Source organism: Cotesia glomerata, linkage group LG1 (assembly GCF_020080835.1).
Source record: "Cotesia glomerata isolate CgM1 linkage group LG1, MPM_Cglom_v2.3, whole genome shotgun sequence".
In the NCBI taxonomy this organism is placed as follows: Eukaryota; Metazoa; Arthropoda; class Insecta; order Hymenoptera; family Braconidae; genus Cotesia; species Cotesia glomerata.
The window spans coordinates 4,369,324-4,383,249 of record NC_058158.1 but is presented as its reverse complement, the minus strand read 5'-3'; the positions used below and the strand labels follow the sequence as shown (position 1 = coordinate 4,383,249).

The 13,926-nt window shown below is 29.4% G+C and overlaps 3 protein-coding genes across 4 annotated transcripts in view; 2 read left to right on the top strand and 1 right to left on the bottom strand.

Annotated features, from left to right (window-relative positions):
- LOC123275413 (neurotrimin-like) overlaps positions 1-11,101 on the bottom strand; it is a 129,662-nt gene extending 118,561 nt beyond the window's left edge. Inside the window, exon 1 of the mRNA XM_044743518.1 lies at positions 11,084-11,101. The gene's annotated coding sequence lies outside the window, so the exon portion shown is untranslated. The remainder of the gene's footprint in view (positions 1-11,083) is intronic.
- On the top strand, positions 6,897-10,517 carry LOC123275412 (leucine-rich repeat-containing protein 40-like). 2 transcript variants are annotated; one of them, XR_006511679.1, is made up of 11 exons: positions 6,897-7,281; positions 7,365-7,558; positions 7,709-7,912; positions 7,998-8,121; positions 8,253-8,422; positions 8,524-8,666; positions 8,743-8,943; positions 9,015-9,347; positions 9,679-9,864; positions 10,040-10,164; positions 10,281-10,517. XR_006511679.1 is itself a non-coding variant. In XM_044743515.1 (10 exons), the coding sequence occupies exons 1-10, from the start codon at positions 7,107-7,109 to the stop codon at positions 10,384-10,386; spliced, it is 1,836 nt and encodes a 611-aa protein (XP_044599450.1). In that variant the 5' UTR covers positions 6,898-7,106; the 3' UTR covers positions 10,387-10,517. The 2 variants fall into 2 exon arrangements, 1 of the variants encoding a protein (XP_044599450.1); XM_044743515.1 differs by lacking the exon at positions 10,040-10,164 and having other exon boundaries at positions 6,898-7,281.
- A 1,476-nt stretch (positions 11,102-12,577) lies between the features above and the next one.
- Positions 12,578-13,705, top strand: LOC123275249 (DNA replication complex GINS protein PSF1-like). Its single transcript, XM_044743239.1, has 4 exons — positions 12,578-12,782; positions 12,874-12,938; positions 13,016-13,328; positions 13,528-13,705. The coding sequence occupies exons 1-4, from the start codon at positions 12,714-12,716 to the stop codon at positions 13,669-13,671; spliced, it is 591 nt and encodes a 196-aa protein (XP_044599174.1). The 5' UTR covers positions 12,578-12,713; the 3' UTR covers positions 13,672-13,705.
- The last annotated feature ends 221 nt before the right edge of the window (positions 13,706-13,926 follow it).

Below are 13,926 nucleotides of genomic sequence, written 5' to 3'. Positions count from 1 at the left end.
CCGACTGTTAACAATACCCTGCAGTAGATAACATAGATCACCAGTTGACATCAAACTATCGACAAAAACTTACCTCAAATCGATAAATAAACTTCAATACCTACACCTCCATTTCATCCCACCAGAGCGGCGTAAGTATCGAACTTTATCGCATATACTTATACCACAAGTCATTTGAATATATACAAAATTCATCATCACATTAAATAAGTGCATATCACATCAACACCAAAGCTGATACACGGCAAAGGTATCAGCTCTGCTGTTGGGTGGTAGCATTTTGACCTCAAACAATCGATCAACAAATCGATGATAATCCCCCAACAGTCGGTAAAAATCGATCACCAAATCAATGATAATCCTCAACAGTCGATAAAAATCGATGCACAATCCCCAACAGCCGGTAAAAAGGAACACAAAAAAAACGACCTTCAATGTCGCAGAAACACCAACAACAACCGTCGATAAGGCAGAAACCCAAATGTCCGTACTGCAGAAATCTATTTTATCGGGGGTCAAACCCTCCTTGCTTAGCTACTAAAAAAAATTGATGCCCGCCCCCGACATTTGCGGCACGAGCGAAGCGAGTGCTGCTGGTCGGGGGGGCAGGCATCAAATACACCTGTCAATAAAGATATTAATTTATAATCTATCATATTACTACTTTCTTTTGAGAAAAGATCTTAATTTAATTTAATAAATTTAAAGTTATAAATATATTATAAATTAACTCTGATTTTAAGAATAGAAAAAAACAAAAAAATGAAATAATGGTAAAATGCATAGAAAAAAAAATCAAGAAAAAAATCTGTTTGTGTATTTTTTTAAATAATTATTTGTTCAATAATGAATTTATTTATTTGAAAATATCTATCAGAATAAAAAATATTTTTTGTTTTTTTTTGTAATTTAAATATTTAATAAGTCTCATTTCATTAATAGTATATTACACATCTAGGGCAGTAAAATAAGAAATGTCTCAGATCACATGTAATTGTTGTCCGAGTCGAAGCCAAGGTCAATAAACATGTGATCTGAGGCTTTCTTATTTATTGCCCGTGGTGTGTATACTATTTTTCTCCTTGACGGAGGCGGAAAGCGGCATTTTCGTTTAGCGCAGCGGGACGAAAGTTGACGCTTTCCGCCCGGAGATGAGAAAAATAAATATTTATTTTCTCTAATTAACTTAGTTTCAATCTAAAATCATCGACACATAACAAGACAGATACATTCATAACAATCACAAGTAAGGTTAGGCTTATAAACATAAATAATAGAGTGAGCGCGACTACCGACTTTCGGACTTTCTGCCGCCTCGTGTCTCGTTGTCAGTGCATGAATACATTATTTCGGCTCCCCGTCGTAGGGCGCATGCACGACTTGATCACGGCATAAAACTGAGGCTTTCTGCCGTGAAATCGCAGCGGGAACCCCGTACTTTCGACCGGTGTAGTAAGAAAAACTAATTTGTTGTTAGAAATTTTAAATTAAAAACTATTATAAGAAATTCAAAAGGTTCAGAAAGGAATATTTTTAAATATTTAACGAAATTTGTTACAATAAAATTTCATCACATCAAATATAGCTTTTATATTTTGAAAACGATAGCAATTAACTAATACAAATTATTCATGAATCAAATGCGAAACTCATCAAGGCCGATATCGACGATTGTTTTGAATATTTCATATAGTGAATCTCAATATATCAGAAGTCATTAATAATACCATAAAATGTATTCATGATCCTTTCAGCAAAAGTTACTTTTAATGTTCTAAATCATAAATGACTTTAATAACTGATAACGAAATTCGATAGCTTAAATAAGAATCTTAAGATACTATTTTAACAGTGGTTATTAATAATTTTTACACAATGAAGTACAATTTAGATATTATAATAAATTCTGAGTAGTTGAAATGTATAAACTATTTCACTCTTTAATGTATATTATTGTGATTTTTAATACTAATGAATTTAGAAAAGGGAAAACAAAGCAATGATAATAAAAAAAAATGCGTATATTCTATCCTGCAAACATCCTGCGTATGCTATTGTAGCGGAAAAGTACATTCATAAAAATAAAAAAAGTAAAAGCGAGCGTGTGTAAATGTCGCATTTCAACCCTCCGATAAAATGTCACCGAGACCGACAAAAAAATAAAAAGAAATGACTATATATTTATCTTATTCTACGTCGTTACGAAATGAAATTTTTAATTTCTCTCGGATGAATATAAAAATAACTAACATTAGTAAATAATAAAAATGATCAATTTTAATACTTTTTAACAGAAATATATTAATATAGTTTGTGTATACCGAATAAATAAATAATTCAATATGTACCATTTTATATTTTTACTATTTACATTGAATTATAATAATTCGTTAGAATGAGCACTGTTTAGTTATGTATCTTAGTTTTTTATGTTATGAAAAAATTGTACTATACTATCAAGTTTACTCATGTTTTTTGAAATATTCGACAGACCTTTAACTAAGACGTAATAAAACTTAAAATTCGGAAATTTATGACAGTCAAACTCAAGTAGTTGCCATTATCAAATAATCCCTTTAATGACTAAGACTAACCTTCGACACAAACGGACAAATTTTACAACCCATCTGTTTATCAGATGGCGACCAGACTTTTTCCAATTTAACAATCTTCTCACACTTAGTTTAAACAACCCTTCTTTAAATAAATAATACCCTCTCCAGAATCCTTTAATTTAACAACAATTCCTCAACTCCAGTTATTTTCCACCAACCAAAAACGGAAATACCCTTCCCAGAAGTGCACTCTCTGACTGACGATACTTTGACTAAAAATCGAACAAAACAATTACTGACAAAACCTCTGACCACGGTCGCCGAGCGCCTTTATACCTGACCTTTACCGACTTTTGTACCGATCAAATTAATGTAAAAGTATAGTCAGTTCTCAATAAAAGAAATCAATATAAAATCGAAATATTTGTGATCTTTTTAATTAAACATCACAAAATTCTTGTTGAATTATTACCAAATTAATTTGCAAGAAAACAAGCACGATTTTCTGGCTTAGCTATAACCATATCAAGCTGATACGCTAAAACCATCAAAAGAAAAAATTGAACCGGAAGTATATTGTGTGTGTTATAGGTGTACATACTCAACAAATATGAACATTCAAATACAAATAACGTGTATAGATGTATACTATTTCAACTGTTCAATTCGTATTGCCATATCCAATCTTCTCTTCTTGTCACACAGAGAGTATTCACCTGTGGGTGTATACGTCACTCACCGAATCTATTGGAATATCTAAAACTGGTTTATTTCGATATCCCACGGGTTCAGAGTGTACACCACTCTCTGAATCAGTTTGAATATAATCTTGGATAGAGTAACGTTCAATAAAAAGAGAGAAAAAACAGTTGTATAAACATACTACTGCTGCTAATACTGCAGTGCTGCTGCTGTAAAATATCAGTATATTCAGAAACTTGAATCTAATTTCTGTTTCATCAATAACGAATCAATAATTCCTTAACAATTTCTGTGACTTTCTACAATTTACAAAACAATCAGATAGAAATATTGTAAAGTGGATGTTGCTAAAATGGTTATTGAATAGTTATTGTTTTGGAAATTCGATATTTTTAATAGCTTTACATAGGTAAGAAGAGTAAAAATAAAAAATGTTCCCAAACTCCAACAATTAAATTGCCAAGTGAATTGAAAGGGTATACGTCATGAGAAGGGATTGCCTACGTAAGACAAGATAGCACGTGTCTCTGATCTGTACCAATGCAGTCACAGTATGCACAAAAATTGACACGTAGGCGTGATTATAAGTCTTATGCTACACTGCATCCTTTACCCTATCGAGGATTTCTTTTCTAAATCTGCAAGTAGCTTTACGTCATTGAACACAGAGAATACGTCTGCTAAATCCCCCCCGTAATACTCGAGTCATATTTACCCACGCATATGCACATCGCGACACGTGTTTGCATAATGACTCAAACGATGAATCGAGTTAAATTTTAGAATTTATCTCTTCAAATTACATTTAGTTCAATGAGAATAAATAATCAATGAAGATAACTATTTTGTTGGTTTAAATATTCAAGTTTAATCTTTAATTATTTAACGATCAAATTAAGAGTTCAATTCTTAGAATTTATCGAATAATGAATTAAAAGATTAAATTACAGTGGATGGAACATTAGAATGTTGAGATTACAGGGAGCGCTAATTAACCAGTTTGCTCGGCAAAATTAATAAGTACGGGAAATTGCTTATAATGGTAATAGCTAACGTAATTTTGATTCTACCAATTTTAAGACAGCTGTCTGATATTTAATTGTCAATATGGCGATTAAAAGCAGTATTATTTATGGTGTTCAAGCTGATATGAAAATAGATTGTAAGCCAATAATTATGCATACAGATCTATAAATAAACCGTCTTGCTGATAAACTATAACTAAAGATAATCCATTTCATGTTCTTAATATACAAATGCAATAGTCTGATGACCTACTCTTAATTCGATATCGTAACTATAATTAAAAATGAAAAGCCCAAAAATACATGCCGACGTAATTGAATAAAGTAAATTTGATATTCCTGACGAAATTGGTAACCGCGATTGTACATGATGTGTAGACATTTAAATTCAATATTTACTACTCCGACAGAAATAAATGACAAAAAATATATAAATTTTCAAGAGTTGTTTATATTCACAAGAATCTCATGACATTTATAGTTCAACAAATAATAATTCAAAGAAACTTTAAAAAATATCGTTTCTTACCGCCGTAAAGAAATGAAAACGTAATAAGGAATCAGAGCAAAGCACACGCCGGTCGTCTCAGTGTCCCTAAGGAAGTATTCAAATTCCAATATTCAAAACTAGGGCAGCCATATAAATTTCGTCCAATATAAATAAAAATCGTATGAGAAAAATAATATGAATAAGCTACGAAAAGGAAATTAAAATTTAACAGAGAACATGTAAGATAATAAACTTAAATAAAGTCATACAAATATATGTGTTTATTCATATATATTTGTATGAGAGAACTGATTTGCGTTTACATATATATAGAGTCTTGTGGGAAACGCAGATGTCAGTTCATCGGCCCAACAAGAATGAAGCACCACGTCAATTCTCATTCTGCTTTTGTACGTCTTCGTGGATAAAGAAAATAAGGGTTGCCCAAATGCACGAAAGCCACCATTAGAGTCACGTTCTACGAAAATTTTCTCTTGGTATTTTTCATTTATATATATATATATATATATATATATATATATATATATATATATATATATATATATATATATTTACCCACATGAATAAATATACACATACAAACTCACAGGTGTATGAATATACATATATTATACTTATATTTATACGTATACATAAACATATCCATGAAGCGAAGTAATTTTGAATGAGTCTAAATCACGACCACGCGATTTCAGATCTAACCAGTGAAGAAAAAGTTGATGAAACTAATTTAACTACTATCGCAATGTAAATCTGCTACAAATGTCTTTTGTGGGCGCAAGGTGTTCAATTTGCCAATGTCTCAGTAGTTCCTGTTTTGACATGTTAAATGGCTTGATAAATTACCCACAACTCATATATATTTCAATATCTAAATTGGTATAGTCGTTAAGTCGTTACCTTTAAGTCGTTGAATATTTCAAGGAACGAGCCAAGAAGGTCGAAAAAATAAGGATCGGCCAAAAAAGTTATGACTAAGTGCTCAAATAAATTACAACGCCCGAATGTTATTAAGTCGCAACAATACAAAGAAATAGTTTAATTTTTAAATTAACCAAAGAAGCAACATCATCGTACTTTCCATCAATCGTTTTATCGTGTTAAAAAGTCAATTAATAGATATAGCGGTGCTGGTGGTTAACTTACAATATTACATAGTGGATTCAAATTGCATCAGCAATTTTATCGTCGGATAGGGGAAGGGGAAGGGGTTCATAATGAAAGAATAGTTGGAGCCCCTAGATTTATGTGTAGATATATAAGAAAATACAAAAATGCAACCACCCATTTGCTTTTAAACGCGATAGGGCTACGGTATATACTTGATTCAACAAAGCAAATCAGAATTCGACACGCGAAAGTAGCATGAGCTATCACGCAAAGTCACTTTTCCTTCCATTTCTTCGTCATCATACCTTTGCACTTAACTTTTACCAATTATCGTTCTTTAAACTTTTTTATCTTGTTTTGCAGTTTAAATTTCTTCATGGTAGTTAGACCAAACTGACTTTGTAATAAATTCTATTGTTCTAATGAAATAAAGCTTTCATAAAAATTAAATATTCAACATACAATCAATTATAAATAAACTTAAATTGTGACAAGCGTTTAAATTAATAAAAATTCTTCATTGTATGGATTTTTTATAATTAAATTGAGTTTTTAAGTTGATAAAAAAAATTATAACTAAATGAGTAAATTTAATTTTAAAACTCATAATTATAATTGAGATGAATGAAAAATCAAAAGTTGTTTAATTAGATATTATTTTATACAATATTTGTTAATATACTTCTCGATTTGTCCTACATATGTTACTCTTCAGTAAATTGATGAAGAAAACGCTATTATCAACAGTAGAAATCCTTAGTATGTTTTTTTTTTTAATTCAAGTAATTGAGTCTTCAATATGAAACCAATCAATAACTTGGAAATGACTCGTAATATTTTTTCAAAATTAAAATGTATTTATAACTATATAATTAAATGTAATTAAATTTGTTTAAGAGGGAATATGCCGACAGACAGTACAAACAAAGCAAAATAAATTTACACGTAGTAAAAGTAACGTAACATATTATGAAACATGTATTGATTAACTTACGTCGTCACTCAGTCTACTATGTCTTCCCGCACCTTATGTTAGTATTATTTATTTAGAACCCAAGTTCACGGGCGGAGTTAGTTACTCAAACTACCTACGATTGTCATGGACAGTAGTTCACACAGCTCATTGCGTATTAAAGTGATTGCAAAACACGTAGTATCAGTATCACAAATAAGTTGACAGTGACGAGTGCAATAAAAACAAAAATGAGTGTTGAAAAACGTAAAATAAATGTCGATAAACGTAAGAAGTTTGTAAACCATCTAGCTGTTTTCAAGCCGAGAACAAAGAAAGACGACAATAATGAATTGTCTGAACGGATTATTATCACTGCGAGGAAAACTGGCGAGCTTAATTTATCTTCAAGGGGATTAGCTACAGGTGAATGCTTTTTACAATCATTTTCAGTAATTTTTATCTAACATTTATTCATTATTTACATAAATAAATTTTTTGTAAACAAGTGCCTAAAAGAGTATGGACGTTAAACGACTTAACAAAAGAAGAGATCGAAGAGCTGCATATGAATTTGGATTTCGATGATGACCGAGATCGTTGGTGGGAACAAGAACTGCTAAAAACATTGAACCTTTGTTCAAATAGTATAACAACCATTGATCCAGAAATTCAAAATTTATCTGATCTTATTGATTTAGACGTAAGTAAATATATTGTATCTAAATTTATAATAAATCCTGTGAATTTACGGTTTTTCAATGTCAGACATTAATTTAACGACTTCAAGGTTTTTTATCATATTTATAGTTACAAATATTATCTCTTTTAAACACGATTATTTTAATTACAGTTTCACGATAATTTGATTGAAGAATTACCTGACGCATTAAAAACTTTATCTAAGCTGAGAAAATTAAATTTATCTCACAATAATTTAAACAAAATAAATACTAATTTATTTACATTGGAGAATTTACGTCACCTGAATTTATCTCACAATAATATTCAAGAGTTAGACCCATCAATTGGCGATCTTGTTATGCTGGAGACATTAGTGAGTTCAAATTTAATTCATCAAAAATAAATAATGGTAATTAGGATAACTGATAAATAATTATTATCGTTACTATTTTAATTAGAATCTGTCATATAATAATATCGCGAAACTACCTGTTGGATTGGGATACCTGGTACGGCTATGTAAACTTGATTTAAGTCACAATCTGTTGATAGAATTACCACCGGATATTATGAGCATGAGAGGTGTGTTTTATTGTTCAGAGTTCAAATACTAACAAACAAGTAGTTATTTAATACACTATAAAAAAAAATTGTGGAACAACTTTATCTTAAAAATTATTTCTTTCTCTACTAACAAAAAAATTATTTGATAGTTTTAAAAAAATTTGATGCAAGTTCTAATCACTTGGAAGTAACTCCTCCTTTGGGTGAAATGAGAAAACTCGAGATTCTTAATCTACAGGATAATCATTTATCTGTCTTTCCTGATGTGATTGGGTGTACTGCTTTACGTGAAATCTACCTTTCTAACAACCAAATCACTGTACGTAAATAAGGGTGCATGTTTTTTTTTTTTCAAATGATTTAAAATATATAAATAATTTAAGGGAATATATAATTTTTGCATGTCGCTGATTTGTCTAGGAATTAAAAATGGAATGTTTAGAAGGTATTGGACAATTAAAATCTCTGGTAATGTCTAATAATAAAATAGAAACAATCCCTGATGACATCATTACCCTACTCAATTTAGAACGACTTGACTTATCCTTCAACAAACTAACTTTGTATGTTTGTCTACTTTACTTTTATTATTTCAATCTAATAATATTTACTCATTATATAATTTGTTTATTGTCACAGCGTATCGAATTCACTATGTGTAATGCCAAATTTGAAGCATCTCATCATTGATGGTAATAAAATTAAAAATGTAAGAAGAGATATTATTCAATGCGGAACACCGAGAATTTTAAGACACTTGAGGCAAGGCTTTGACTCCGAGTCTATTGAATTAAATCGATCATCATCACCATGTCCGGCTATGATTCCTGGCCCTGATAAGTTAGTAATATTAGAGCAATAAATATTCAAAATATGAATTCAAAATAAAATTTTTAATTAAAAAATTTTAGGTACATGATGAAGCACACGAAATTACTGAGTTTGGCAGCTCAGAATCTCGACCAAATACCTGATATCGTTTTGGAAGATGCAAGTGAAGCTAAAGTGACGTGTGTTGATTTAAGTCGCAATCGACTTACACAATTGCCGGATAAATTGAATTTAATAAAGTCTATTGAAGATTTGAAATTATTCTGCAATCAGTTGACGTCATTGCCCGAGTGGATCGGTGAGCTGTGCTGTCGTTTAAGATACTTGGATTTGAGTAAAAATCAATTGACAAATCTACCCGAGAGCATTGGAAAGCTTGAACTTTTACGAGAAATAAATATTTCACATAATAAGTAATTAAATAATTTTTAACTTTTAAATTAAAAAAATATTTGGTCAATTATTATTTATTTTCTGAATATCTTACTACTTCACGGAAAAAAGAAAACTCGAAAAATTACAGTTTCAGATTGTAATTATTACAGATTTTATAAGAATTACATTATAGAATGTAATATTTACATTGAAAGCTTTGAAAATTAAATTAAAAAATTGAACTTAGAAAAATGTTATTTCAAACTGTAATTTTTCTAGTTTTGATTACGACGGGACCGATTTTACATTTTATACTGTAATTATTCCTGTTTTCTTTTTTCTGTGTTGAAAATAATAATTCATTTTTAGGTTTACGGTTGTACCTGAATGTATCTATAAAATAAGTCATTTGGAAATACTAATTATTCACGATAACCGCGTAAAAGAAATAGACGCATCGTCGTTTGCTAAATTAAAACGATTAGCAAAATTAGATCTGTCGAATAATGACATTGGACATATACCTCCCGAACTGGGAAACCAAACAAATATAAGGTAAAAATTGACCAAAAAAAATTTTAATTCTCGCTCATTGTGCATGATTATTGTTCAAATGAAAATCAATTGAATTATTTAAAAAACGCTAATTATTAAATGTCTTACGAATTTTAGACTCGTTTACTTTTAAGTGCGGTATTTTAGTTGTTTATTTGTTAATTCTCCTATATAGTTGATATGTAAGCCATCAGTAATATGAATGTTATGATGTTGGATCCCAAGCATTGCATATCATTGCATGTTGTAATTGTTACGCTCAGTGCAAATCACCATCCCGTTGTCACCTCATCGAGTGTGGTAAAGAATTTTATTGTTCCATAATTGCTATCAGATCATAGCTTTGCATATATTTACTGTATTTAAAACTGCTTGTTTAGATTCTTTCAACGCTTCTAATTATTTTAATTATACAGGGCTCTGCTGCTGTCAGGGAATTGCTTCAAACAACCACGCCAAGCTATATTGGTCAAAGGAACCGATGACATTCTTTCGTATTTACGAAATCAAATACCTTTGTAATGATGTTTCGTGATCAATGCCAAAGATATTGTGCCTATATCCTGAATTGAAAATTGATTTAAAAACAAAGTATTCTAAATGCTATTAAAATTGAGATTTTAATAAACAGATATTATTATTGATAAAAATAATATTACTTTTGATTTAATAAGTATCTAACTGATCTATTTTTTGCTAAGTCTTAAATATACATATTTAATTACAAATTCAAATTTATTAGAAAAAAAAATATCAAAACAACTGACATCTGCTACTAAATTAAACAAATCCTTGATCTCCAAAGACGCAATAAATTATCTGACTGAAAAACAAACAATTATCATTATTATTATTTTAAATTTTTGAATATAAATAATTATCAAATGATCTGTTTTACTTACTTCAAAATTTTTAAGATTTAATTACTCTTAAAATAAAATATAGCAAAAAATTGCTGAGTTTAAATTTTACACACGATGTCAGTCATTTTCATATTTATTTTTCAAACTATAATAATTATAAATTCAATTTTTGTTTTTGCAAATACGCGAATGTATACATTAAAGTTTTTGCAGTAACATATTTATATCACAGAACAATACATAGATATAATTTAATAATGACAAAAATATGTGATGACACTGTCAACATGACAGTAGCACATAACCAGAACAACATGTTGATAAATAGAGTAGAAAGAAATCAAAAGTAGACTTACCAGCCGATGGCTCGCTAATTTGGCGGCAGCAGTGATGATTACGGCCGAGCACACAAGATGGCTGACATTGTTGCTCTTTTCATCCAGCGATTTTGATAAAAATTTGAACACTGGATATTATATTTACACTTGGACATATTAATCGATAATAAACAACTACAAAATACTGACTCACTTACTCACTCACTCACTTACTCTTAAATTATCTGACTACTAAAAAAAATATATTTGACTGACTCACAATTTTACATGCAGATATATGCAATAAAAATGAATTCGATAGCTAGCAAAAAATAAATAAAAATAAATTCAACTAATTTATTTAATACGATACTATAACTAATATTAACTAAGCCGGTGATTAATTTCGGTGTGATGACTCTTTTTATCCGAGAATAATTAATGATACTAAAGTTAGCCGACGTTTTTAATTTTTTGATTTTTTTTTTTTAATAATTAAATTAGAACAAAAAAATATTTTTTTAAAATTGAACTTACAGTTTTTCAAATTTTCAACAAATGACAATTCTTTTTTCTTTTTTTTTTTTTTGTGGTCGTTTTTTCAATAAAAAAATTTTTTTTTGATTTTTAAATGTCGACTAACTTAATTTTTATAAATAATTAATTTAACCTCCGGACACTATGTTTACTCCATGGCAACTTGTGAGAAAATGGTATCACAGCGTTGAGACTCTTCGAGAAGCCGCATACATAAAGCTGAAGCTTGATTGGTCAATACTTTTTCTTTCGACCAATAAGAAAACTGCATTACAAATTCAAATTTTGAATCAACGGAGAGTATAATAAACTAGCCAATCAGCATGCGCGCGGGAGAAAACTAGTGCGCATGATTAACTGCAGGTGACGGGTCAGATGCCAACTACCAGACAAGCCGCTACTACTGCTGGATATTTACTTGAATCTTGTTGTTTTTTTAAACACACCAAATTCGGTTTCATTTAATTATCCAATTGTTCAATGTTATTCAATACTTTAATTAATTTTCGATAAATAAGGAGTGGAAGGATAAATAAAAATGTAATGACTCGTGGTATTTTATTTTGGTAATAAGATTACAGAGAATAAATCAGAATTCGACAGAATCAAGGTCAGTGTATTAATAATTATTTTTGTTGAAAATTTTTTATCCATCATATTTATCTCATGATAATAAATTTAGCAGATATTTAATAATTTTTAAAATTTTCCTTAACAAATAAATTATGGCAAATAAAAAATATAAAATAATTGACGTGTAGAAATTTTAAAAAATTAAAAATGCAATTTTTTAAAAATAATTTTTTGGAGCAAATTTTTTTGTTAAAAAAAATTAAAAAATTTTCTAGTCACTGCTAACTTTAATGTCATTATTTATTAAATTAATTTGATTTATTTTAAATCCCGCTGACTTATTTTTACGTGTTCGCTCGCACCTATTTCAATTTCATATCGGTAATAAAGATCACAACTTTGATCTACGGTCGATTGATCCCCACAATCCCCACAAAAAAACAACAACCTGTTTTTTGCCGGGCAACCCTGTGTTCTATACGACAACAATAAACAAACGCAGCTAATTATTGTTTATTATTCAATAAAATACGAAGTAATAAGTGTTTTTGTGACTAAAATGTTTGGAAAAGAAGCATTAAAACTTATTAGTGAATTAGATCTTTCAGAAGATATAAAACCTTTTAATGTAAGTAAATAACCTTTTGTTACACATGTTTTTTTCTCAAATTATTTATTGTTAATTTACTAATGAACTAGTTATTTAATTATTCATTTAGGAAAATTCGGTTCGTAAAGTCATGGATGAAATGCACTCACTTTACAATGCCAATCTAGAGGATGTGTAAGTTATATTCAATTACATTCACCGTTTTATTTATTGACAATTATTTCAATAATTAATTAATTTTTAATTTATAGAAATATGACGGTATCTGAGTCAGATGATTCAACATCACCTTTCATGTCAGTACAGCTCAGACACGTTGCTTTACACCGCAACAAAAGATGTCTCCTAGCGTACGTCTACAACCGAATGCGAAGACTCAGACAAGCACGTTGGGAATTTGGTAGCATTTTACCACGAGAAATAAGTACTAATATGCTAAGCCTAGAAACTGAGTGGTTCAAAGCTTACAATAAATCTCTGGCCACTTACATGAGGTCCATTGGAGATAACCAAGGTCTTAATCTTACGGTTGATATGGTACCACCCAAATCATTGTTTATTGAGGTTCGTATAAACTATTTATTCTTACCATCAACTTAAAAGAATTTATTCTTTAAGAATTAAAATTTTATTATTTGCTCTGTAAAAATAATTCACAAGTTAATGACGAGACAAATAGTCAAACAATTCAAAAAATATTAATGTACGAAATAAGTATGTTGACTTTTTGAGCAATTCATTAATTCTGGGTCAATAATTATAGGTCAGATGTCTAGTTGATTATGGAAGATTCGAGTTGGATGATGGCCAAGTCATAATGCTTAAAGAAAATACTCATCACTTGCTTCCCAGAGCGCAGTGTGAACCTTTGGTAAGACAAGGAATTTTAGAACACGTTAATTCATGACCTGTAATAATTATAATAAATTTTACTAGGTTTGTATTATATTTATTCATTAATAAAAAATTATTATTAAGTAATTTGTTTAATCTTTTAGAAATTTCTTCATTAGTTTGTCTGACAAAAATATTTTTTACGTAATTATTGCAATGAATAGAATAATTCTTGATGATTGAAATTAAAATTTTTTTTATTTAAAAAAAAACTTTATTTATCAATTCTTTAATACATGAGTAGTTGAGCGTATAAATTATCCTTTAA